Source organism: Oryzias latipes, chromosome 7 (genome assembly GCF_053564925.1).
Source record: "Oryzias latipes strain Hd-rR chromosome 7, Olatipes_Hd-rR_3.1".
Lineage (NCBI taxonomy): Eukaryota > Metazoa > Chordata > Actinopteri > Beloniformes > Adrianichthyidae > Oryzias > Oryzias latipes.
Window position 1 is genome coordinate 24,235,061 of NC_136243.1, and position 25,760 is coordinate 24,260,820.

Sequence of the window (25,760 nt, forward strand, 5' to 3'; positions counted from 1 at the left end):
TATGATTGTATTTAATGACTTCCAAATTTATGATTTATGTCTGTTTTTTTTATTTTTTATTCTACCTTGTTAACCACGGGCATCACAAAAACTGTTCCCATCCAAATAAATAAATAAATAAATAACGAAAAGAAAAAAATTAAATATCTTCTTTTACGTCTGTTAAAACTTTAAAACGGATTGGGTCTTTTGTCACGAGCATAATAAGTTCCACTGCTCAGTTTTGTTGGGGTGTGCATTAACAAAGAGCCACTTTAATCGATTGTCTATCTCGTCATTAGGCGGTTGGATTAGAAATGTTCCACTTAATTAAACTCGGTGTAGGCATGCGCTTCTCCGAGTTAAGAGACGCTCTTCCCTGCGTGCTCATCTAAGTGATTCTGACAGCTTGGTGCGCAGAGAGCAGGTGTGTGCGTTACTCACCCGGTCATGCAGTTTCTGTGTTGCATTTTGGCGTCATTTTCTGCCCCGAAGGACAATCAGATTATTGAATCGAGGGGCGCAATAATGAAAACAAAGTTTCCCAAATTGGAACTTTTACGCATGCAGTTTTTCAATGTTCTTGTGAAGTTTTTATTTGTTTTGTTTTGCTTTTTTTCTCTGGTTGTGCAGCCACGTTGATCGCATAACTTATTTTGCATATGTTAGAGTTTCATAAAAGCCCGCCATTCCTCGTGCACAGTGGGAGTCTATTGTCACAACCGGCCACTGACAGCCGGGGTCTCGCGAGTCGCACGTGCCCCCGCATCAGTCCATTGTGCGCGCGATTACGCAAAGACGCGCTTAGGCTTTTTTTTCAAAGTTCTGAGTCTCCTATTGATCTTCAGACTATAATCTAGTTCCATGTCTTATAAAACGTGCTAAAACAGGTAAACCATTTTTCTAAAGATTTATTGAGCATACAACCGAACAGATGGTCCAAAATAGGAAGCGCGGGGTGGGGGGCATCTGTTGCTTGGATGAGCAAGCGTCACACGCTTTCAGCACAAGATGATATCACGTGCTGAAACAACATTTATCCACTTGGCTGAAGCTCTCCGTCGCTCTCGGTCAGGGCAGAGATTAGCCTTTGCATTTGTGCTTAGGCGCGTAAACGTGTGCGCGTGGCTATATGATGTGCCCAAAGGTCCCCAGGTACGCGCACTTCTACCCCCAAACACGGATCCTACACACACCTCCTGTCTCATGAGTGCGCCAATGGCTTCAACACACCTGCAACCTGAATGGGGAATTGGAGCTTCCCTGTCTCCCACGGTCACCATCAGTTTCCCAAATGACTGTCTGAGTAACGGAGAGGGAATTGGCCTGCTCCCATTTTTCAGCAGTAACAGATAACCAACGTTGTGAAAGAGGTCATGGTGAATATGTCCTCTAAAACTATTTGTGATGAGTTTGCATGATTTTAAATCAAGTGGTTTAAACTATTTTGGATTTTTTTTCATAATAATTTAACAAATCGACCATGACATCAGCTAAAGGTTCCTACGTTTTTAAAGGTGTTATTGTGCTGAAACTTGCACATGAATTTTTGTAACACATTTGTTTAAAAAAAATACCAAAAGAGTGTCAGTATTGTATTTAGCAGTTATTTTGCAAATAGGAAAACCCTTTTGCATCAGAAAAAAGTGGTGCCACAAGTGAGTTGTCTCACACTGCTGTCCCCAAGGACTCCGAGTGGATTGGGAGGGATTGGTGAACTACGCTGACAGATGGGTCCTTGTTTCTGTCTTTTTCTTCATCTATATCTCCCTCTCCCTCTCGCTGAAACACAGACACACTCACAAACACCAAGTCTGCATGAAAACAATAGGAATTAAACCTCTACACACAGGCTCTTTGGTGTGCCTCAGAAAGCTGAGCCCCTTGTAGTGATCACAAAAGATGTACTGAGCTTGGATTTGTGCAAAAAGTTGGTGTGCGGAGGCATAGGAGCCAACGTGACACAGAATGGAAAGTTGACACTGTATTGTTGTCAGACTAACTTGGTAAAGTTTGACTCTGTGGAATTAATGCATTTTCCTTATTTTATAGTTCTTGTTTTATTAATGAATGTTAAATATATTAGACGTTCAAGTGAGCTTAAATTGTATGCTTTTCTTTGGAAGTTGTGTTTCATTTCATTTGTTGTTCTTGATGCTGAATATGATTAGTTTCCATGCTTTCCTAATTGAAGGATGGTTGCGCATCACAGACACACAGTTATTGATCCAATTAGAAACATAAAAATTAAAAATGAACAACAAATCTCAGTTCATTAGTTTTTTTAATCAGAAGCAATTTTTTTAAACAAAAAAAGAAGATTGTGTTTGAGTCTAGTCAACAAAAACTGCAGATATAAATGTATTTATTTGTTCCAACTGTGAAACAACAGCTTTTTGTTTTAAAAACTCATTGTGTATTCATGTATTAAGTCAACATTCAACTGCACAAAGAATTCTGGTAAAATTTGGAAGCATTACATCTTGACAATAAGAGCAGATTGTCTGACACCTATTCCTCTTCCTTTGGGCTAATGCATTTGGAAAACATTCCAGTTGAGCAGAAATGTGGCTGCAGAATAGAAATCTGGCCTGAGGGCAATTCTTACTAAGTGGGGAGAAAGCCACTAAACAAAGGTGCCTGTGGTTTCATATTCAGGATACTTTACAACCTACATCCCAGGACATCAACACTGTTTTTGGGTGTGCTGTTGGAGGGGGCACAAGAGGGGGGAGGAGGATCCATCTGCCATGCTGCCAGTCCTCAGGGAGATAGGCATATCCCAGGGGTGTTTTGGAGAGAGGGGGCCTGAAAGGATTACACCCAACCACTAATCAACGACGCTAATCTGTGGGCCACAATACAAAACCCTGTCTGACTCAAACGACAATTTGGCATAGAAGATAAAGTCTCACCGTTGAAGGACATTTTCCTTAATGAACAACCTGATGCGATAAACACAGGTGATCTTTAATTGGGCAAATTAACTGTGAAGGTGTGATAGTCTACAAGAACCACGGTATACATGATCAGGTGCAAGTATCCCACAAGTGGCCAAGTCTGAATCCCAGTGTGACCATTATGCAAAACAGAGGAACCAGCCTGTAAAGCACATTTGTCAAAGGCATAAAAGCACAACTCCAATCAGCTCCAACCACTGAAGTGGGATTTTTTAGAGCACACTGAAATTATTTTTTTAAGCGCATGAGTGAGAAAAATAGCTTCTTTAATCTGATGTCTGCATTTTCCCTGAACCGTATTGAAACATTTTGCCACAGCATGAATCTACGCCATGTGGGGGGGCTGAGCTGTCATCTTGGCAAGTCTCACCACGCGGTGAGATAATAGCAGGGAATCAAGTTGCCACTAGTTTCATGGTCCCCCATTGGTTTGGTTTTGATGTTATGGGTCTGACTGGGTGGGGCCTAGATCTGTTAGAGGTGGATTTAAAGCTCCCTAGAACTATAAGAGAAGCTTAATGATGGTAACCATCCTCCAGGGCATAAGGAACTGGAGCATCCTGGCCTACACCTCCTCTACCTCCTGCAGAATACCCACTGGCTAGGCTGCCTCTAAGCTCCCTATTCCTATAGCTTCATTGTTTAGTGGGCCTGGCACTGTCAATATTAAGCCTGGCTAATGTGATCTAGAGGCAGCTGGAGCAGCCTCGATTATTACCATGACACAGCCGACTGAGGGTGTAATATCATTAAAAATAAATCAGGTGGTTTGGAGATTTGCTGTTGCAAGGGGGGGTCTGAATGGCATTAAGTGGGAGAGCTGCCATAATTTCATTAATCATTTTGGGAAAGTCAAATGTCTGTTGAAAAATCTCCTTTAAGTTGAAGTAATTTAATCTGTTCTTTCAACCAAAGTGAAAATATGTGAACTGCTCAGAGAAATTATTTAAATGTTGAATATTTCATTAAGTTTCAGTTAAGACATTTGTACAAAGACACTTGGAAATACACAAACAGAAGATTGTTCTAATTTCATAATAAGTCTGTGGGAAACTGGTGATGGCATGAATAGCCCCATAACTAGCCTGTTGTGGTTTTAGGCTTTTGTGGTGGATTATTTGGAAATGATGATGAAAACGTGAGGTCCCCTTAATCCTCTTAAACTGTTGGACACTATGCTGTCAACTCAACAGACTTACAAGCAGCTATGTCAACTGCAAAAATACAAAAGTTGCAGACAGACTAACACACACTACAGTGGTAGAGATTTTCTTTTATTTCATTTTAATTAATTGAATCAACACTTTGCTGGTTGCGATACTGAGCTACCAGCAGAAGCACCGTTAGTCTCCCAGCAAGAGCCCTAGATCACTATTGTCTCAAGGCACAACAACACACTTACATGGTTATGTCAAGGCTGATTGAACAAGCAACGAATTGTCCCCAGAATCTGCTGACTGGATCAATAAGCACTGAACAAGGGAGCAGAACCACGCTGGAAGATGTTAATCTGTCCTTTACCATTCACAAAATTTTAATCCAATCAATGATGGATGGATGGATGGATGGATGGATGGATGGATGGATGGATAGATGGATAGATAGAGTTGAAGTGCTTGAATAATACTTAAGTCTTTTTGTTGTGTGACAGGGACATCTAGTGGTAACCACGCAAAATACTTTTTTTTGGTTCAGCAGGAGGACAAGATATCCTGTTAGTATTTAGTTATAAACATTTAATCTACACAAAGCATCAGATAAATAGAATTTACAGAAACAGATGACAGTCACAATATGGTGGGATAGCATTATTCTGGTTCTTGAACTCCTTCTGTGAGAAACCTTAAACTATTTTGATGGATTTTTTTTATTTTCAAGTTCAATTTCTAACAACAACTAGAGTGCAATGGTGTTTATGATGCCACGCCAAACTTAATTCTCATAAAAACACGAATCTATTATTATAATGTCCTGGTTCCATGAATGTGTGTTTCTGTAAATAGTCAAAGCTTTGTCTCCCCCTCTGGTCATTGGCGGTGACTATCTCCAGAGTTAAAATACTACATATCCCAGCAGTCCAAGCGCACACACCTAACTCTCATGTGCAATCACCCACACTTCATTTAAGCACTGCACTGCGACTCACTCAGTGTGAAGTATTAATTGTACCATTCTGTCTGCAGTACCACCTGTTATAGCTGAATCAGATCTTCTGATTTCCTGCCCCTGTTGCCTCTGACTCTGTTTCCCTGCCATGTGCCCCGAATCTTTGCTGGGTCCTGACTCTAGTTTCCTTTCCCATGCTTGTTATTTACCTCTGCCTGCCTGACCCTGATTTAGTTTTATGGACTTTAAGATGAGCTAATAAACCTGCTGTATCTGGGACCAGCCCTCTGCCTGTTTACGGACAGACAGTAGTTAGAAAAGCTAAACAATGCATGGAGCAGCCAGCTTCATCTTTTATTATAGCTCAGTTTTTGGAGTGGGGCGACATCTTTTTTGACAATGTTTAGACTTTATTACAGGTGTTGCAATTATGCAGTAGACAGATTTTGCCTTTTGCTTGTATAATGTATAGGAATTACACTGTAAACCTCTTTGAATAATCTGTTGGTCATTTATAGGCCATTAATATACAAGAAGGATAATCTGTTTTTAACAAGATTATCTGAACTGTCTTGGATTATAACAATAAGAATTAATAAAGCCCTTTCTGATGTTTTTGCTTTTAGTGTGGCGCTTTGAGACAACCACTGTTGTAAACCAGCAATTTACAAATTAATTTAAATGAAATGCAATGATAGTAACCCTTGTACTATCCTAGGCACTTTAACATTGGGAGTTGCGTCATCTAGACCCACTGACTAGACAGTGCGCTGAACCTTTTTTCTTCAATGATTTGTGATCTTCACTGGTGTCCATTGATTACATGAAATCTTTCCACGTTTATCCACTTTTGTCATGGCAGGGAGAACACGTCAATGCAAGGGTGGGGGTCATCTATAGCACAAGGGTTAAACCAGCCAAACATGTTCTTGACATCTGAATGTTCAAATTTAGTAGATTTGTTGTAATAGTTTCCTGTTGAAGGTAAATGGAAATTACTCAAACATAATGAGGCCTAAAATCTAAGGGTGGTAGGTCCAAAGCAAATAGATTATTACTACATGTCACAGTGAATGTCTGTATAAGCTCAGAACTATCAGAGGTCTTCAAGAGAGCAAAGCAACAAAAAACCAAAGCAAAGGTTTTATCACTGCTGTGGGTCAGGACAATCTTGATATCAACCATTGATCGTTTATGGGATTATTCAGGTGGAGTCTGTCAAAAAGACCAAGCACTTAATGTTCTTGGGTTCTCCACTGAGCCGTTTACCTAGACAAAAGATGTAAGATGTGAGTGGATCTAAAATAACTTCTAATCCGTCTCACACCCCCATTTATCCCAAACAAACCCCCACACAAATTTTCTACCAAATCCCAACATTTTGTAGGGTATACCTGGCTAAATCTGTCCCTGGTTTGTCCTGTTCTCTTGCTCTCTTCCTCCCACACTTTGCCTAGCTCTTTCACTCACACACTAGTCCATACATCCACCCCTGCCTCATCCACCCGACTAGTCTCTGAGCAGCATCAGTATCACAGCTTTGCTCTCCTCCCCCTCCCCGCCATGGGATTCACACAGCTGACATACTTTACTTTGGTTGCTTGATACTTCCCCTTGTAGCAGACACTTTTGCAGCTTTTGCACTGATCTGTTACTAACTCCAAATCGCGCATAATATGGAAAATGGCTCCTAAAAGAGAACCCTCCATTAAGAAGGATTCTTCACCTGTGACCCAACCCAGACTCGGTCCTCCTTTCCCCTCTCTGCCTGCAGTCACAACAGCTCCAAAACCAGTTCAGGAGCAGAAACCAAGGATGTTGCGTCCTTCAGATATACCATTTGACCCCAGCACTTTGGAGGTGAGTGTTTCATCTAAAGTTTACATTTCCAATGATGTTCATGTGGGGCATTTATTAAATATGGCGTTAAAACACATTACTTGGCCTATGTACATGCGTGTCTTAGTCAGAAATTATGAATAACCAATTCTAATATGTTTGATTATTAGTGCTTAAACTAAAATTGTTTGCTTGCTTTATTATGAAAGGTATTAAATAAAGCAGATTCAAGAATATGGGTATTGATGAGGAGTTTCTCTGTCAACCTTTTGCAGAGATTTTAGATACAGCAGAGTTTAGTGTAGAAATGGGAGCAGCTGCTGTCAGTCTGTCAGTCACTGACCTGCTTTGTAAAAGGGTTATTTCCTTCTGCAGTGTGAGCCATTTCTTTTCTACAAAGAGAGAAAAGACTAAAGCTCAAACTGATTTTTTCCAACATGAGAAATGCTGTCCATTTCCTAAAAAGTATTATCTTTTCAAAATTCTCACAAGCAGACTGAAAAAGAGTACGGTAATATGTCCTCTAAAAATGTTTTTTATAAGAGTCTCACGGCTGAAGACTTGACAAATGAAAATAAATAAGATGTAGAAATAAATAAATGTAAAATAATGATAGAAATATAAAACAATAATACATTAAGTAAATAGAAATGTAATACAAGTGGTAATATGAATATAAAATAAATAATATAAGATCTAAAAATAAATTATTTAAAAATAAATATGATCCTGTACAAATATTTTCTTTCAATTGTTGTTATTTTTCTGGTTTACCAGACAATCTCTGAACAGTCTAATTATAGGGAAATATACTAATGTGTACTTGGTGTAACAAGATGAGACTTTTTTAAAATACAAATAGTAAATAAATACTCAATTTTTCAGACCTTTGGTTCACTATTTGTAACTACACTGTGGTTTTTAGGTCACTGCTCATACCAGCAGCATTGATGCATGCACGGTATTTACATTAGTAAAGCAAAAAGATTTTAGAGTTTCTCAGAACAATAAGGAGCAATCCTATCATGTCAGATCAAATGATTTGCTACAGGCAAAGAAAAGCACAAAAACCCAGCAGAAATTCCATCAGCTTTAACATTAGATTGACTCAATGTCATATGGGGCAAAAAATGTGTAGGATTCTACAAAACTGTTGGAAATTATAAGTTAGTGTGTTCCATAAAGAAAGTAAGATGTTGCCTGATCCAACAATTTCTAGAAATCAGGTTCATCTTTACTTGGCCTGCTCCTGAAGTTGCATTGATTACAAAGAGCAATGTGGTGCTATTCTAAAATCATCAGTTTTAAGTGACAACAATTAAAAAAGATGAAGTCTTAGGGAAAATGTATCATAAAATGATCACTGTCATAATGAGAAATCACTTTTTTATTTTTAATTTTTTTTGTGAAATATAAAGGAATGAGAAGCTTTTTACCTTCCCATTGACCAAAGACCATGCCCCACATAAACATTATTTCAGCTTTGTTGGCACTTCAGCTTTGCTTGCACCTTCATTGCATGATCATTAGATTAACTGCATCATTTTGCAGGCTGGCCTCCTTAGCTTGTGGTGAGAAGCTATATAGGCCAACATTGCCTCCCTCCAGAGGAATAAAAAATAGAAATCTGCTTCATTTCATGGTTTCACTGCCTTCAACTAAATCGTACTTTCAGCAAAAATTTACTTTATTAAAGAAAAACTGTAGCAAAGTCACTTAATTGCATATTTTTTCTTAAAGGTGGAGGTCAAAAATAGTATTAGACTAAATTGTGACACAATGTGAATATTCGCTTTATTCAGCAAAAAGTGTACAATTTGTATGTTCAAAGCACAAAATCTGCAACACAAAGGACACCTCATTCGTTTCTATATATGGAGTGCAGCAGTTCTGGCTGCCATGAAGCTCCGACGTCGTTTGCTACGTCATTTACGTAACGGCGCACGGCAGTTCATTTTTTTAAACCCTGCCCTCTCTCTTCATCTCTGTGCATTCTTTGGCTTCCCTTCGTCCCGGGCGAACCTCAACGAACGCAATAATGGTGGGTTTATAGGTTCAGTTTGACTTGGCGGAAGTGCCACAGCCATGAAGATGGTTGTTCGTGTTTTAAGAAAACCGTATCAATTCGTAAAATGCGTCAAAATGGACCCGATTGTCCGAATTTGCTCGCGACTCCAGTAAGCGGAAGTGCAACTTTGTTAAGCTAGCATTAGCTTACTCTATGCGAATAATAATAGCGATGTAACGATAAACTACGTTAGAAATAAAGTCGCAGTTTATACGACCAACACCATTAGAGACTATAGCATCTATAGTTCATTTAATTAACAATAAAACCGTATTGGCTGAGTTGACCGATCTAATTGATAAATAAGCGCAGACATTTCATCCCATTTCATTTTATTCCTGAACAGTCTGACTTCTCGGAAGACCAAATTATTGGTAAGTTGTTATGTTTTCTCTGAACTTTTTTCTTGACATCTCCATTTTACCCGGCTTTTGTTTGCTTGGCTCCCATTCTTTCCTGAAGCAGTGAAGGCACTGACTTTGCCCTGTGTTTCTACTACTGTCTGTATGCTGTTAGTTATCTGCATGTCGCAGAGAAGTCGTGGTTTAGGCTGGTTTCTTCTTTATTTCCACACGTTTCATCTCTTTACCCCCTTTGCTCCTGCTTATCCCTTTCAGATTGAATTTAACCTGGACCAAATTCACGGTAAGTGGGTGAGGCAGGGTCGTCGTACACTAAAAACACAGGATGGTCTGACTGAGTGTGCAGGGTGTGTTCTGCATGTCAGTTTCAGAATTAAAACCTGTTTAAAACGCGAACGAGGCGCATTATGAGTCTGGAATCGTGTGTTGTTCTGATGCCATGTCTGGCCATTGTCTATATAAACTTAAGCATAGCTTGTGTCCTTCTCTGTTAAATAAGTCTAGATCCACCAGAGCTTTTCCAGAGTCCTGCTTTTGTCACAAATACGTTTTTATTCCCTCCAGTTGGTTTGAAGCGTGCCCATTTTTGGTGCTAGATAAAGGGGTGGATCATGCAGCTGTTTTGTTTAATCTTCTTTGACATAATGGGCCATGGCTGCTTTCACTCTCCTCCTTTGCTCCACTCCTCTAATACCAAATATGGTGTTGGGAAAAGGACTAGTAGCCTGAAAGGAAGAGGCACATTCCTTAGAACAGGAAAGCAAAACTCCCAGCAGCTATTGAGCTTTTTTGGTGAACAGCTCACTGCATAACATTAGGAAACCCCTGCTGCCTAGTTATTGCATAATCCATCTTCATGCCCACCCTTACTCCTAGTAAGACGCAAAGCACTTTATTCATATGACTTCAATAGAGGGATTTTACAGTGCAATAGTTTTGACTTTTAAAAGTTCACTTGACGATAACACTGCAATTAATAGATTCTCTTGTCTTGCTGTTAATGATTAGGTTATTTAAAGGCTCAAATTTGTAAAAAGAAATCGCACAGTTGGAAAAGAAAACTTTTAAAAAGATTGAAGCCTTAATCAAATTTTATCTTGAAAAAATCTGCTTATTGCAGCATATTAGTCTGTTTTGTGTACTGTATATCAAAATGCTAAAATAAATCTTGATAATTATTTATATTTTATTAGTGAGAAAATAATTTGTTGCCTTTGATCTTGTTTTTTTGAAAATGAGTCCAACAGTTGTACGTTGTTGGGTTTCAACAGATTTTTGAACGTTTAAAAAAATGTAAAGGAATAAGCAATCTGATTGGTTGAACGTAATATGTCAGATGTCTCGGAGCTCTTTCTGCTAGCTAGACAAACTAGTTGTTTTTTAAACACAACTCATGGCATGTTGTGCTTTAAATCCAAAACAGCTACGCATGATGTGTTCTTAATATGAAGCTGTTTAATTGCAACGACAAGTCAGATTACTAACAAGTCCGTTGACTAAATTAAGGAAGTAGAGGAGATTGAGCATAATGGCAGTTATTAGGAAACGACAAACTGTATGCATTTTATGCCATGCCCTACTGCAAATATTCCAAATGTGGTTAAGTATACATTTTAAAATGTAAGTTTTGTTATTTGGCCCTAATGCTTTGTTGGGTGTGTTTCTTCACTCTCAAAACCTTCCTCATCATTTCAAGATCAAGATGAACTTTATTAATCTTTATTAATTATTATTTTAAAAAGATAAATGCATTTTTCTAATCTGTTTTCATTTATTATTCCATTTAATTGTGGTTCTGAGATGTTTCTTCTCTAAATCAGGCTGTTTTGCCCTAATTAGTCAAATGTGTCGGTGTTCCAGAGTTCAAGGAGGCGTTCCTGCTGTTTGACAGAACAGGAGATGGCAAGATCAGCTACAGCCAGTGTGGGGATGTAATGCGGGCCCTGGGACAAAACCCCGTCAACGCCGAGGTGCTCAAAGTCCTGGGCAACCCAAAGGCTGAAGGTGAAAACTGAGGTTTTATGTAGCTTTAAAACACTATTTAAAACTAATACTTAAAATGCTGCTGACACCAGGTGTGACTTTACATTTATGTAAAAACCCTTTCTTACATGCAGAGATGAACACCAAGATGCTGGACTTTGAGCAGTTCCTGCCCATGTTCCAGGCCATTGCAAAGAACAAAGATCAGGGCTCCATGGAGGATTTTGTTGAGGGACTTCGCGTGTTTGACAAGGAAGGCAATGGCACAGTAATGGGAGCAGAACTACGTCATGTCCTCACAACACTAGGCAAGTTACCACTTTTGTTTCCATGTAAAGATTGCCAGAATAATCACAAGGAAATAACGTGAACTTACTTTTTTACACTGCATAGATTTAATGATTGTTAAACTTAATATACTCAATAGTTTAAAGTAATTTAAGTAAGTTTTAAATCTTTTTATTGATTGAGGTTTGTCCCCTTTGCTTTTAGGTGAGAAAATGACAGAGGAAGAAGTTGAGACGCTGTTGGCAGGACATGAAGATGCAAATGGATGCATCAATTATGAAGGTGAGGACTAAAGGAAGCACACATGACAAAAGAGAGTTTTGACTAGAATCAAGCATCAGCTTGGCTTGTTTTCTTTGTTTTCAGCATATCTGCCCTGATAAGAAAAATTATTAAAGGCCTTCCATGCAAGTGTTGTTTTGCTGCTTAATATTAAACATGAATGAAGAAAAAAAGATTTTTGCAAACAAACTCACTGCTTGATGTAAGAAAAGAAAAAAATCTTGGACAAAAAACATGTAGGTCAAAAGGCAGTTGTTTATTTTTCAACTGAAGTGTTTTATTGATCTAAAACTCATCTCATTTGATTGTTAATTAAGAAAAGATCTGGAATTTAAACCACACAGTAAAGTGATGTGATCATTCATGCACAGCAGTGGACAATTTAAAGAATCCTTCCATCAAGAACTGTGCCTTTAGCGTCAGTTTAGTTTTACTAAATTAACCTGCTAAAAGATTCTATTTTAGGAGGGTAAATAGCTGCAGTCGTTACAGCAGGAAAAATCAAACATAACCATTTAAGGTAACCCAACATCCATGCTGTCACTCACTCCCGCAAGGCTTACACAGAAGATGGTCGTCGTGACGGGTCACCCCTGTTGCTTTGTCATTCCATCAACCGGACTTTACATTCCTAAAGCTCGATCTTTGCACTTTCTGGAAAATCAAAGCCTATTTTCAGGCTATATTTGTTTGACTTAAAGCAACACACCATCTAAACATGAAATGTCGTTCTTTGTGCGTTTGTGTGCAGAAATGCTGTTGGAATTACACATTTGAGCTGCTCTAGTATGTTGGTAGCACTTTTACTTAACACAAATGAAATATTTGGGCTAAATTAGCCTAGCTGTACTAGAAACTCTAACAGAAGAGGTGAATCTCTATAAAAACAAAAGAAACTACATCACTGCACAAAAGTTGTGGTATCTTCTGTCATTTCATTTTTGGATGTCTTTATTTATTTTTTTACTAATTCTTTTCATCAAACTTGACCACAATATTGTCTGAAATAAAGATCACAGAGAAAGGAAATTATAGCACCACACCAAACAAGACCCTTTGACTACATTTCATGACTGCGTCTTAATAACCTCTTCTAATCAGTCCTGTTTCATGGTGTCCTTTAAGAAGGTGTGATTTAGTGTAAGCTGCTGACGGTGTATTAACTCTTCTTCCTCCACAGCATTTGTGCGCCACATCCTGTCAGGCTAAGGGCCGGTATGGGCAACATGTAAACAAACTTATCCCTCGAGGATAACGGTTACCTTACCTTTGGATGGCATCTCCAGGCTTTCCTGCTGTTGCTAAATAACCCAAACAAATTAGTCCTGATTTCTGTCATGTCTTGTACTGTTGTTCACACGTGTGAACAGGAACAATGTGGCCTTGTAAAGTAGTTGGCATAGATTTTTAGCTGTTACTGTGGGAAAGCCTGGTGTTTTCCGTCCCGTTCAGACCTGAGGCTTTGACACATGTTTGGCCTCCTGCTGCTGTCCCTCTCCTGCAGCCTCTGCCTTGCTGCAGCATGCGTCTCTGCGTGTGTCCGACTCCCCTGGTTTAAGTGGGGGAGGCGGTGGACACACAGGGAGGACTCCGGTCTTATTCAGGGAATGTCTGGTGGGTGGGCACTGTCAACATGGAGTGCTGGTTATTCTTAATGCATGCTGTTGGTTATAGTGCATAGATTTTATATATGCTGGTTTCCGAGGTAATATAAATGTTCGTTTTACAGATGTTTTGCTTTTAGACATTTTATAGCCTAAAACCCACCAGATTTGAGAGAGTGGACCGGTCCTCTTTTTCTACTAACAGATGTGCAGACTGTTCTCTACTCTGTACTGATGGAGAGTTTTAGCTGGCCGCTCTGACTGGACTGTAGCTCAACTGATCCTCTTCCCTTTTCTCTGCTTCTCAGCTAGAGGAAGGCAAACGGCGAGAATGGCTTCTCTAACCAACTTTCTAAGGATCTTAGAGGGCCAGCTGCTTTGGCTGAATGGGAAATAGAAATAAATGCCTCCCTTGTTTCTCAGAATCCCTTTTAACTTGACCGCCTTTGCTCTGTCTGAGCAGAATATGGGGGATCTTTCTCCAAATGCAGCATCTCCCACCAAGGCTCACCAAAGCTTGAAGACGAAAGGACCTTAGCCCCGCATGCTGTAGTTGGAGTGGGTCTCCTAGATTTTGACAGTGAAACTCACTTTTTTTTTTCCTTGTCTTTCTTGCAGAACTGGTCAGAATGGTTATGAGCGGGTGAAGAGGAAGAACACTCAAGTTTTTGTCTTCTTTCCTTTTCTTGCTTATTTTTTTTTATGCATTTAGCTTTCTCAGTACCCATGTAAAACTTTCCATGAATTTGTCCTGCTATTTTAATTTAAGAAGTGCCTTTACACCCCCACCCCCCCAAATAAAGAGCAGTGGTCACAATATTGATCTGATATCACTGTCAGCATTGGATAAGACCTTTAATAAATGTTTAAAACCCTTTAGAAAACACCATCTGTGTCATTAGCAATTCTATTCCTATGCAGAATAGAAACTTGTTTTTGATCAAAAATAAAATCTGTGTATCAAAAGCCATACTTTTGAGAGTTTTACAGATGAGTTATCAGTCTCCATGGTTACAATTTATGGCAATTTTGTTGATATATTGAGAGAAGCTGGTGTGCTGGTTCCCTGCTGTCATATCCTTCAACACAAGAGGGCAGTGTTGCTGCTGGAATTGACTGTTGCTGCCACCATGTCACTGTCAAAATAAAGCCCATGATCTTCTTTTCAGGCTTATGAGTCATTTTTTATTGCTACTAGAATACTTAAAATACTTTTTTTCCTTAGATTTGCATCACTCTTTTTAAAAACCTTAAGTTTTCTTTAAAATGTAGATGGTTTCTTTCTTTGTCTTGAGGATAAAGGCAGCATTGACATAGATGCTGTATAGCGCTGCTTAGCAGCTTCCTGACCTTTTTTTCCTTCGTTTTCCTCTCAACCAGTCACAACTATTTTCCCTCATTAGGCACCTCAGCCATTGGAGTGTGGAGCTTATATGTGAGGTAGGGTTAGGGAAGGTGTTGTAGTCCACTCCTGAATAGGTTGTCCACTAATTACTGGGTGTGTGTATATGTGTGTGGTCGATAGATGTCAAGGCTATTGATTATTTTAATCCTGCTATTTGTGAGTCTGTGATCCTCGTGGCTCTGCATTCGACAGGGGAATCGCTAATGGGCCTCAACGCATCCTGTCTCAGACCTCTCCCCGTCCAATTAACTTTCAGCCAGAATCTGCCAGTAGAGAAAGCCTTAGGCTGGGCCCGGCTACGATGCAGCTTCTCTGCTCTTTTTTTTTGCGCAGGAGCAATCCTTAACATCTGGAATGACATCAGCTCTTTAACTTGGTTCTTCAATGCAAGAAACAATCCCAATTATTTAAAATTGAAAGCAAATATAATTTTTAAATTGTAAGATTGTAAAGAAAACAAATTCAAAACGTATTTAGACTCAATTTGCTATAATTTTCTTTTTAACCCATTGTTGCCTGTTGATGGTTCACTTTGGCGGCTAAATTACCATAATTTTGCATCTACTTGAAAGCAAAAACTCAAGAGATTTTTTTATTTTTATTTTTTGGGAAATAAATTCAGGCATCAAGGCGTTAAGATATTTTGGTTCCAATAATGTATTTTATCATTTAGTAATTTTTTTAATATTCAAATCGTTCAGTTCTTTCAAAAATAGTACTTTTTCCAATTTAACGTTTTTTTTAAGCAATTGTAAAACGCAATGCCTGGCTTTGGCAAACATTTCACTTATTTGTTTGTAATTGGAGTTCTACATGGCCATATATATATATATATATATATATATATATATATATATATATATATATATATATATATATATATATATATATATATTTTTTTTTTTTTTTTTTTCTAGGACTCTAAGAAATATTGGAAATCCATGTTATATCAGGCGGTGGCTGCAGTCATCTTCGATCTGAGCTGTGCATTCACCTTACAAAGTGTCTTATATCCGATGCACCCGTCACTTCAAGTGGTCAAATAAAACAGAACACGGGGACTGCATGTTTCTTTCAATTAAAATTCTCCCCAATGTGTTCAGCGTGACCTTCACCTTCTTAAAACAACAGGAAAGTACACAAGAATGGTTGGTACACGGTAGATGTTTTAATAATAATGTTGCCACTCAACCACTTATTGTTTGCCAGACAACCCATTTCAAAGTTGCTGGGTTTGGTTCACATTATGACACTTTGCCGGGTTCCATCAAAAATAAACGTACTATACACATGGCAGTGTAAATTGTTGTAAAATGTCCGTAATGTACAGTATTTCTCAGGCAACTCTTAACTAAAAAGGTATTTTAAATGTGTAATATATTAGTTTTATTCCTCCTGTATCTTACAGTCTTTATACACTCATTCACACACACACACACATAAGAGACAAATAACAATCATTTAACAAATGTCCTCCATCAAACTCTGATTTTGCATTGTAATTCACATGTCACACATTAAACTGCAGAAGAGCAGCAGCCCATTGTAAGATAAAAATATAAGCATTTGACGTGAAGAGTAAATTGCCATTTTGTTTTCCAAGTAGATGAAATTTAACGAATGCATAAAAACAAAGTATTGTGGCACATCTGATACTTTTGGGATAACAATTTCCATAAAAATGAAATGGATTGTATTTCAAATGTTTTTAAGCCTTAGCAATTCATTATTTGCTCATACAGTGTACATATTAAATTCAAACTTGCACGTAAGAGTTGGCTCAATTTCATACAGTATTACTCAGTTTACTTGTCATTTTTGCAATCTATCGAGATCTCACATCCTGGATGTCGTTTGTATGTTTGCTTGCATGCCTGTGTGTTGATGCTTTTTGTGTATAGATTGCACATCTGGAAATGAGCAGTAGTTTGCATACAAACATTAGGGTTTTTTTTGTTTTTTTCTTATTTTTCCATTTCAGTCAGGGTAGATGAGGAATCCAGAGAAGGTGCTGTACTTGTTCTTGTTTCCTCCATGGACCTTTCCTCCGTCCAGCTGCACACACACCTCATCACCCACGTCCAAATGCAAGATTACACTGTTGGAGGCATAATCATAATTCTGATCAGCATCCTGAGCGATAGCACTTGCTCGTACCTGTCACCAAGAGAGGACAAACACTGTAAGAAAAATGACAAAGTTGCAAGATAAAACTGTTCATATTTTTTCATATTTAATTTTTTTGTAAAAAAAAAAAAAACTTTAATAGCTGAATACTTCAAAAGCACTAATTAGTAAGAAACTCTTTCACACTTTCAAATTAAACTCATAAAGTGGAGATGTGACCCCTGTAATGAAGAAAACTACTCCAGCAAGCCATGTTCTCACTGGTCAGCTAAAGATGAGATGAGGCGTGAGAGGGGAGCACCTGATTGGTTTGTGGAGATAAGCAGGCTCCCAGGGGATAACAGGTTAGTGAGCTCGGCCGAGAAGCAGCATCACTGCCAACCTCACCCATCGACCTGTTGCTGTTGATGCTGAGCCAACTCAATATGTATGATATTAAGTGGCTGTGCCACAGTGAGACAGTTTCACTTATGCATGCTCTGCATGAGTTTGGTGGTATTGACTCAACAACACTACCGTAAATCTTTTCTTGTTTGTTTTTGTTTTTAATTGTGATCAGGCCAAGTGGGCTTTCGCACAAAATAGGAATTTCAATTGTTCAAATTGTAGTTTTTTAAAATCTAACAACTTTTTAAAACCAAGAAACATTACTTGAATAATGATAACTAACAAAAACAATAATGAATCGGATGTGCCAATAATTCTGGTGCAGCGGCTCTAATCATTAGGCATATGTCAGCCATCAGTGGCCTTGTGTCTGGCTCAGTGTCCGTTCACGCTGGGAGCACTCAATCTATGTCAGCGCTCGAGCAGGCCACCATTTCTCCCTGACAGCCCCTGAATATGATCTGCAACTCAACCACCATCATGTCAGCCACGTCCCTGACAAGCCTTTCTCCCCAATGAGCGTGCATCAGTTTGAAAATGCCAATTGCTGAGCAGCAGAGCATGAATTACTGTAGCTAAAAAATTTGCTCACCCACCTTCCGGGTAAATTCATTTTACCTTGTCTGGACATATCGTTTTACCATTTATTTACCCTGGAGTACCCCCCCCCCCCTCCACCACCACCTCCACCATTTTCAGCCTTTTTTGTCGAGACAATATTCAAGGTGTTTTAGAGACAACTACTGGATGCTTTTTCTAAGATATACGCCTTGATAGTGGCCTGTTGTTTAGGCAGGCCTGAGTCCTCTCCACATCTTACCCATTTAATTAAGAACAGAATGAGGTCTCCCAGGGGTGAAAAGCTTAAAAGCTACTCGATTAAACTGACCACAGCTTTTGTTTCACTACTGCAACTGGCTGCTTTTGTAATTGAACATTCCTTTGTCGGATTTCATTATTAAATAATTTACTTTTGCTTGTTAGGGCTGTTTTTAATTCTGTTCGGTTTTCTGAAAGGATTTAATATTTTCAGTGAGCAGACTGAAAACTGAATTGTTGATACGTTGAATGAACTTTATGTTTTAATATGTAATTTGTACTCAAAACAGTGAGCTTGCTACTGTTAAGTGTAAATTTCTGTTCAATATCATTACAAATTGTCCTCCAAACCAAAAAATGAATTATTGTTTTCTTTTTACCCCTATTAAGGGCTATCTAGTTATAGTTTGACTACCAAACATTTTTTACCTTTATGTATTGAGGATTTGCTCTGATTTGCTCTTATGTTGGGAACACTTTTACATGAAAATTAGATTCATTGAAATTTTTTATTTTAAAAATGATGGTTTGAGCATAGCTTCTAACTTTTTTTTTATTAATTACTTTAGGTAAGAGTGAAAATAAAAAATAAAAAAACTTGGTAGTTTGCTTTGCTTTTTTTTTTTTTTTTTTAATTACTCTACTCTTTTGTTATGAAGCTGAAAGACTAGTTCCTGAGGAAGATTCCCAGAGCACTGGCTTTTGCAAAGGTTACGTTGTTGTCCTTGACATGTGTAGTGACAGCTAATATCACATTTACATCTTTGGCTGCTTCTGACATAGAAGTTATTGTTGTGACTCTTTATTGACAGCATGGAAACATACTCTATTCATTACTTTTGGCCAAACTCCACAGAGATGGCAGAGGATCCGCCCTATCAAAAATGCTTTTTATTCCATGCTGTAACATTACGTTTCTCTTCTTGGCCTACCTATTTTCCTTTATCTGCAAAATGAATTGATGCTTGAGCTGATCTTTGTGTGCTTGAAGAAATAATTCTAGCAATCCATTAATGCGGGTAGCAGACAGAGAGGCATGAGGGAGCCGTGGCGGGATTAGGACAGGAAGCAGACAGAGGAGATGGATACGGCTGGAGGACACCGACTGATCCGCATGAACCAGGCAGCACACAGCGCTGATCCTGCAGTTGGAAAGGGTTGTGAGACGTGCGGCTAGGGCCCCCAGGGCTTGCCTGTGGCTGTCTCTGTCTCTGCCTAGCCCTTTCATTATACAGCCCCCTGTTAACACGCCTGGGAGCAGAGGGCCACAGGCGAGGAGAATCAAGAAGTGGTGTGAGGTGCAGCTGCTGTGTCGTTTTGTCTACAAGCAAAGCCGCGACGCAAAAGACAGACATGGGGAGACAAAATGAAGAAAAGGGAGGGTAAACAGGAGTGGAAGAGTTGAAGAAAGAGGTGGGGGGGCCCCAGTGTAACAGACTGATCAAGCGAAGCTATTTTGTGAGACCTAGGAGATGTGGGGGTATATGAAGTCTTGTTTTTATCTGGGGTGCTTTGCTCCAGTGGTAATAAAACTGACAGGATTCATTCACTGTGATGTACTGACCTCTTAGAGTGGAGACAATAGGAAAGTAGCTGTTAAACTTACCTAAGGGACTCCAGCACATGGCAGGAGGGAGGGGAAAGGGTTGGGGTGATGTTGTGGAAATAGAATATTTATTGAATAGGTTTTCCCTATCCTTCGGGAGCCCAGGGATTACATGGCAGCACCAGCTTAAGCATTGAACCATGCCTGAGATTGCTATTACCTGACATTCATAGTTAAAGCCTGCCGTCTATGACACCTGTGTGCAACATGAAGAGACTAGCTTCTCTTATCATCTAAAATAACACCCACATTTTTATTTACATCTGTCCTGAACCTTTATAAAAAACAAAAGCTTCTTGTTCCTACAGGTCTGCTGTGTATCTAACACTTTGCCTTTCTGAGAGATACGTCTATCTCACCTGCAGCACATCTACAGTACGTCTTCTTCCTGGGAAAGTTAATACAGGTCATTACAGCAAGTGATGACATTTTAACATTACTGTGTGAAATAACTTGACCTTTTGCTGAGCTATTAAAAGGAGACTTGGACAGGTGAGAAATCATGGGAGAGATTAAAGTGAGCTGAGGCCGAGTCTATCTGTCTACATAGAATGCTGCATTGAGAATGCCTAGCACACACAGGAGCAAGGTAAAAATGTAAATGACTGGATGAGCAGCCTGATGATGAGTTAATGAGAGTTACAGGAGATGATGTGCAGAAAAGATACACCTGACATATCACCACTCTTCAAAGCCAGAGATGCAGGCCAGCATTGCCGTAATAATAACCATTTTGGAATATGAAGCTGTGCACAAATCACATATATATGACTGCAATTGATGCATGCTCTGGTTAAATGCATTTATAATTCCAATTACAGCAAAAAATATTTCTATTGATTAATTTTAAGGACGGCTAAGTGAACTATCCATCAACAAGAATCACGAGGAAAAAAATGTCCAGCGTTTTTTTCAAATCGGATCACAAATAAAGTTGTGCATGTTCAGTAGAGGTAACACAGGTGGTTAATCTGCCAAAGGAGATCATATGACTGTCAATCAAAATGCCACAGCTCAATTATAAAGATGGAAAGAGCTGAAGTGCAACAGCATTCAATCACGACTCCCCTGGCTCTGGTACGACGCTGTGCTGCAATGATTTGTGAACATTAGATTGAGGGGTAGAAGGTGGGCTTTACAAAGTGGGGATTTAGTGTCAGTAATGGATGTTGGATCCATAAGATCCTAGGGAAGCTTTGTTGCCGTTAGCACCTCCTCCTAAGATCTTGACTCAGCTTCATGCAACGTTCGCTTCACAGAGGTAGAAATTTAGAGTTAAAAAAAAAAGATTTTGTTTCAAACAAGTCAACTGCTTTTAAGATATCTTCAGGAAGCCCCTTTGTTCACTCAACAGATGAATGGAAAATTGATTTAAAAAATATATTTTTCTCTGGTTGACCTTGATCATTTGTCAAGCCAAGACCTGCCCATTTTCATCTCAGCCTTCAACGCCAGCCTCCCAGGTGCCTCGTCTACCAGCCCACTGCCTCCAAACCTCCATTAAGTCATCTGTCTTCTTCTGCCCCACCTCAGTCTTGAAATAATCTCTGTCCTCCTGTAGTGCTCTGCCTTGAGAATCTTCAGGAGAACCTTTTTGCATATATCTGTCCAATCTTTTTTGTTGAATACTCTTTACCAAGTCAATTTAAAATTATTTTGCTCCTTATAATAGTACAATATTAATTGTTTAAGTTTTAAAAATTAATTATTTTGCAACATAAACAAAGGAGTAGGAATTATCTTTGTTTTACTTTCTTTACCCTTTGATGACCCTTTTAAAGTGGTTTAAAAAAATCACAGCTGGGGGACCAACTATCTAATAAAGCCTGAGCACCTGCGGCTATGATTAAAGAAAAAAAAACTCTATTTGATTCTTTGGTCAAAAATGCAAGCATAGTCCCCATTTAGTAAACCCCAGCCACTGACTAGCCTCAGGCAGAGTACCTGTCTGCCTTAGGGCTTCAATAACTCCAAACATGATCAGGCATTCTGCAGAATTTCATTTACACTCATTTTCATCAACCAGCACCTCTGTTTAAATAGATCCCTTTTAAGTGGGCACTCTATTTAACAGAGGCGTTCAAAGGGGCTGCATGACGGATGTCATATGGACCTAGATGAAATTGAATAATTGAGCAGAGGGAAAAAGATAATTAACGGAGAATCAATGAACAAGCTGGGATAGGGTTTGGATAGGAAAGTATCACGGGTATCCAGGGCATCCAATTTAAGATGAATAAATTATTTAGCAGAATAAAATTGACTTGAATGACAACACAGCACAAAAGGCAGGAGCCTGACATGTATCTGCATGCTTTGATGACATCCATGGCTGCGTCTGTGTAACCGTGGTGATTCACTACGTGAGCTCAGGTTACATTTGTGAGCGCATTCCTACACTCAGCTTGGCCAGAAAGTGAGATTTAAGCAGAAAGCATTTGCATTTTGAGACCTTGATGAATGAATGAGTGTAAAAAAGCCACTAGAAGAATGTCTGGTGAATTTGGGCTCTTCTGATGAAACCCTGTGATTTATCACACCTCTTCATTCCTGTTTCGACCAGCAGCCCCTCTGTCTTTAATTAGTGTCTGGGGATGGAGAGAGGGGATGAGTGGACTGTCAATATGAATTCATTATTTATTTAGCTGAAGTGTAAACTGACTCCTTGAGATTCTGACAGACATTTTCTACTGTGCTCTTTTGCACTTCTGTTGAGGCGATAATCAAACTGGGTGTATGATACTTACTAATTAGACCGCTCTTTTTTTTTTTGAAGCTATGCCTGCATTCTACCACTTGTCATGTAGCCACAGTGCATGAGGGAGTGCAAATATCTGGTGCTGCAGTTTTGGTCTGTATAGCTTGAATTCCCTTTAATGAATAAAAGGGCGGCTGTTTCGTTCTTCAGTCATGTTGCCACCCTTGAGGCTGAATGTGCTATGAATACAACGTGGAAGAGGTGAGTCAATGAAGAAACAGAATGATCAACTTTGACGAAAATCTGCTGCGTGGCCACATGGTTATATTTGTATGCTGACACACCTGGTATCTTCCATGGACGTTCATGCATGCACTCACTCACTCACAAATATTCACTTTTACTAACCAGTCCATTCTTCCTCAGGTCTGCCCACATGCTAGTCCCGTCCCCACCTCTCATAAGAACATGGTAGGTGAAGAAATAGATACCAGGCAACGGGCAGGTGAACTTTCCAGTACTCGGTTCGTAGTAGTTACCTACATTGGTCACCACGTCATCAAATTTCAGTACTTCATTGCCTTCGTGCTGCTTTCGTAGCCCTGCATAAAAAGCAATTTTGGGGGTGTAGACTGAAGGAGAATAGCCTCCAGGGCCTGGACCTGGGAGCCCCTGTGGCCCTGGTTTGCCTGGCTCTCCAGGGGGTCCACGTTCTCCTGGTGGTCCAGGGATGCCTGGAGGCCCCCGAAGCCCAGACCTTATCTTTTTTCCAGAGTAATCCTGGGGAGCTGGAGACACAGCCGACAGCTCCTGACCTGGCTGGAATGTAGGGTAAGCATCGCACACCATCTTGCAGTCTCCAAGCATTTCGTAATGGCTCTCTGAACTTCCTCCGGTACCCCCTTTGGTTGTGTGGACCAGCAGAGGAATGGCCACCAACAGTATTAGAACCATGGCTACACCTACAGCAGCTCCTATGACACGTTTCCTTTGGCTGAGCCGCGACACGGCCAGCGTGAGGAAGTCCTCTTCCCCCTTGACGGGAATACTGCCGGCCAGGATGAAGGCTCTCAGAGAATCAGTTTGTTATGAAAAGCTGACAAGAAGTATGGGGATGGTCAGCAGGATTCTTGAACAAGCGTGGAAGAAAAGGGCAAATGGTCAGAAATATAAATAAATGGAAGAGAAGATCCAAGGGGTCAATTAAAAAAAGAAAAAGTCCGATAGGCCCAAACTAATTTTAAAAATAGTGTCATCTAATCGGAATGAATGTACTTTGAAAAAAAGGTTTAATGGAAAACCTACAGCAAAAAATGTATTTTCAAAGTTTTGTCTTGATTTTGCAGTTTTGAATTACTCTGCAAAGTTTCAGAATAAAAGTGTTAAAATGTGTTAATATATTTTTGAACTTAGACTTGAAGTCCGTTTCAGCTCAGCCCCTCAATCAATTTACTGCTTTATGTTTGTTTACTTTTTTCCAAAACAAAAACCCCTTTAGGTCTCACTACAGAGCTCCCAACTTCAATTAATAAAAATGTCTTGGTTTGTGCTGTGACAGTGCAAAAAAAGGATAATCAGAAATCTTTTCCTGACAGAATCATTGGCGGGTGTCCTGATTTTGTTTTTTCAAAAGGTTGTTCAACTGGACTTCAGAAAAATTCCTCCCAGGCCAGAGAATCTGAAAAATATAACAAAAAGGTCTAAGATAAACATATGAATGTACTTTTTTTTACTTAAAAATACTTAAAAGATAAAATGTGCATGATTGTATTAAATCAAATTAAGGTTTTTAATTAAATTATATCAGACAAAAAATATTAAAAACATCATTTAATCTCACATTTATATCATTTTCTATTAACTAACTTCATAAAGTATTTAAAACGAGTTATGTAGACATTATTCTGGGAGAAGAAAGCAACTTACCTCCTTCAATAATAATCCAAAAAGGGATAACTCAGTTTTTTCCACGCTCCAAAAAAATGCCTGTGAAGAGCCAACAGGACGCGCAAGAGTTGCCAAGAAAGTGATGCGTGATCAGAGCGCAATGCGCTTAATTTTTCCTGCCTAACGTATCGTTTTTTTGCGCAAGGAAAATAAAGACTCAACGTTTTGAACTTCTTCGGAATTAATCTTATAGAGACTAAATGCAGGGAAGCACTTTTTGATTCAATTCCAGAAAGAAAAGCGCGGCAGTCCGGGATGCGTCTGTCCGCTGTTCCGCGTCTCCAAGCGTTTGGTCCACGCGCTCACTCCCGGTCTACACCTGTTAGATCTCTCCACCCCCAGCCCCCTGCACCCTCCTTCCCTCTCTCCCCCGTCTCTCCTTCTCTCATATCACTATGTCATATCAGCAGATATATTTTCCCCACCGATCTTTAACCCATAGTTTGTTCAAATAGTGTCTCTCTTTTCTGTCTACTGGTTGTTATAATCACTTTATTAGTTTTTGAGGTAATAAGTTTAGCTTTTGAAATCTTCACATTTATTTCTGAGTAAACTAATGGCTAAAATTCACAGATGTCTCCTGTCTGGATCTCGTTAGCCTGACATTCAACCTGTTGTTAGAGACAAACTCCCAGCGAGCCAAATGTTTGATTCCGTATTGTGAGACGGAGACAGAATTTTTTGTTTTCATCTTCTGTATGCCGGGCTAGGGAGGACATAGGAGGGTTTCTAAGTAAAAGCTTCCTTGGCATGATGTGTGAGGAATGGAGAGGAGATGCTAAATGTTCCCCAGACCATTTTCTGTGTGTGACTCGCATCCCACAGCTATAAAGCCTCATTAGTGAGACACCCTGCCCCAGACATTGTGCAGCTCTTTTTGTTTCTTCACCTAAAAAAATCCTACACACAAGCACATGCAGTGATTGCACATTGGAGCAAACACACATGCATGCACAGTCACGTTAGACAGACCATTAGGTGAGAAAGGACATGCATTTGTGACTCACGGTGGTGCAAAACTTCATGTATTTCAAAATCCTGATATTTGCATGATTTTAGGGGATTTGTCATGATGTCAGGGTTAGAATTTTCCATTTCTATACGTTCTTGTCTGTCAGTCTAAAAATATATTTTCAGATATAGACAGGGAACAGTAAAAAGGTGTGTTTAATGTTGTGCCTGGAAAAATTAATTACAATTAATTAATATTTTTAATTTTAAGTAGGTACAAATTCACACAGAGGTGAATGTTGACTGGCCAAACACCCTGAGTTACTTTATGAGCTAACTTGGTTCCACT

The 25,760-nt window shown here is 39.3% G+C and overlaps 2 protein-coding genes across 7 annotated transcripts; one reads left to right on the top strand and one right to left on the bottom strand.

The window, feature by feature from the left end:
• Window positions 1-6,651: 6,651 nt before the first annotated feature.
• zgc:153867 (myosin light polypeptide 6) lies at window positions 6,652-14,633 on the top strand. 6 transcript variants are annotated; one of them, XM_020704640.2, is made up of 7 exons: window positions 6,652-6,905; window positions 9,570-9,597; window positions 11,175-11,318; window positions 11,432-11,605; window positions 11,790-11,867; window positions 13,048-13,095; window positions 14,090-14,633. In XM_020704640.2, the coding sequence occupies exons 1-6, from the start codon at window positions 6,729-6,731 to the stop codon at window positions 13,074-13,076; spliced, it is 630 nt and encodes a 209-aa protein (XP_020560299.1). In that variant the 5' UTR covers window positions 6,652-6,728; the 3' UTR covers window positions 13,077-13,095; window positions 14,090-14,633. The 6 variants fall into 6 exon arrangements, with proteins under 6 accessions (XP_020560299.1, XP_020560298.1, XP_020560297.1 ...); XM_020704639.2 differs by having other exon boundaries at window positions 13,048-13,082; XM_078950640.1 differs by lacking the exons at window positions 6,652-6,905; window positions 9,570-9,597 and adding exons at window positions 8,793-8,925; window positions 9,299-9,326.
• Window positions 14,634-16,022: 1,389 nt separating this feature from the next.
• On the bottom strand, window positions 16,023-24,774 carry c1ql4a (complement component 1, q subcomponent-like 4). The gene is made up of 3 exons (XM_004070440.5): window positions 24,440-24,774; window positions 22,922-24,191; window positions 16,023-17,033 (listed from the first exon to the last, which is right to left on the bottom strand). Exons 2-3 carry the CDS (start codon window positions 23,465-23,467, stop codon window positions 16,854-16,856), a joined length of 726 nt encoding a protein of 241 aa, XP_004070488.1. The 5' UTR covers window positions 23,468-24,191; window positions 24,440-24,774; the 3' UTR covers window positions 16,023-16,853.
• Between the last annotated feature and the right edge of the window lie 986 nt (window positions 24,775-25,760).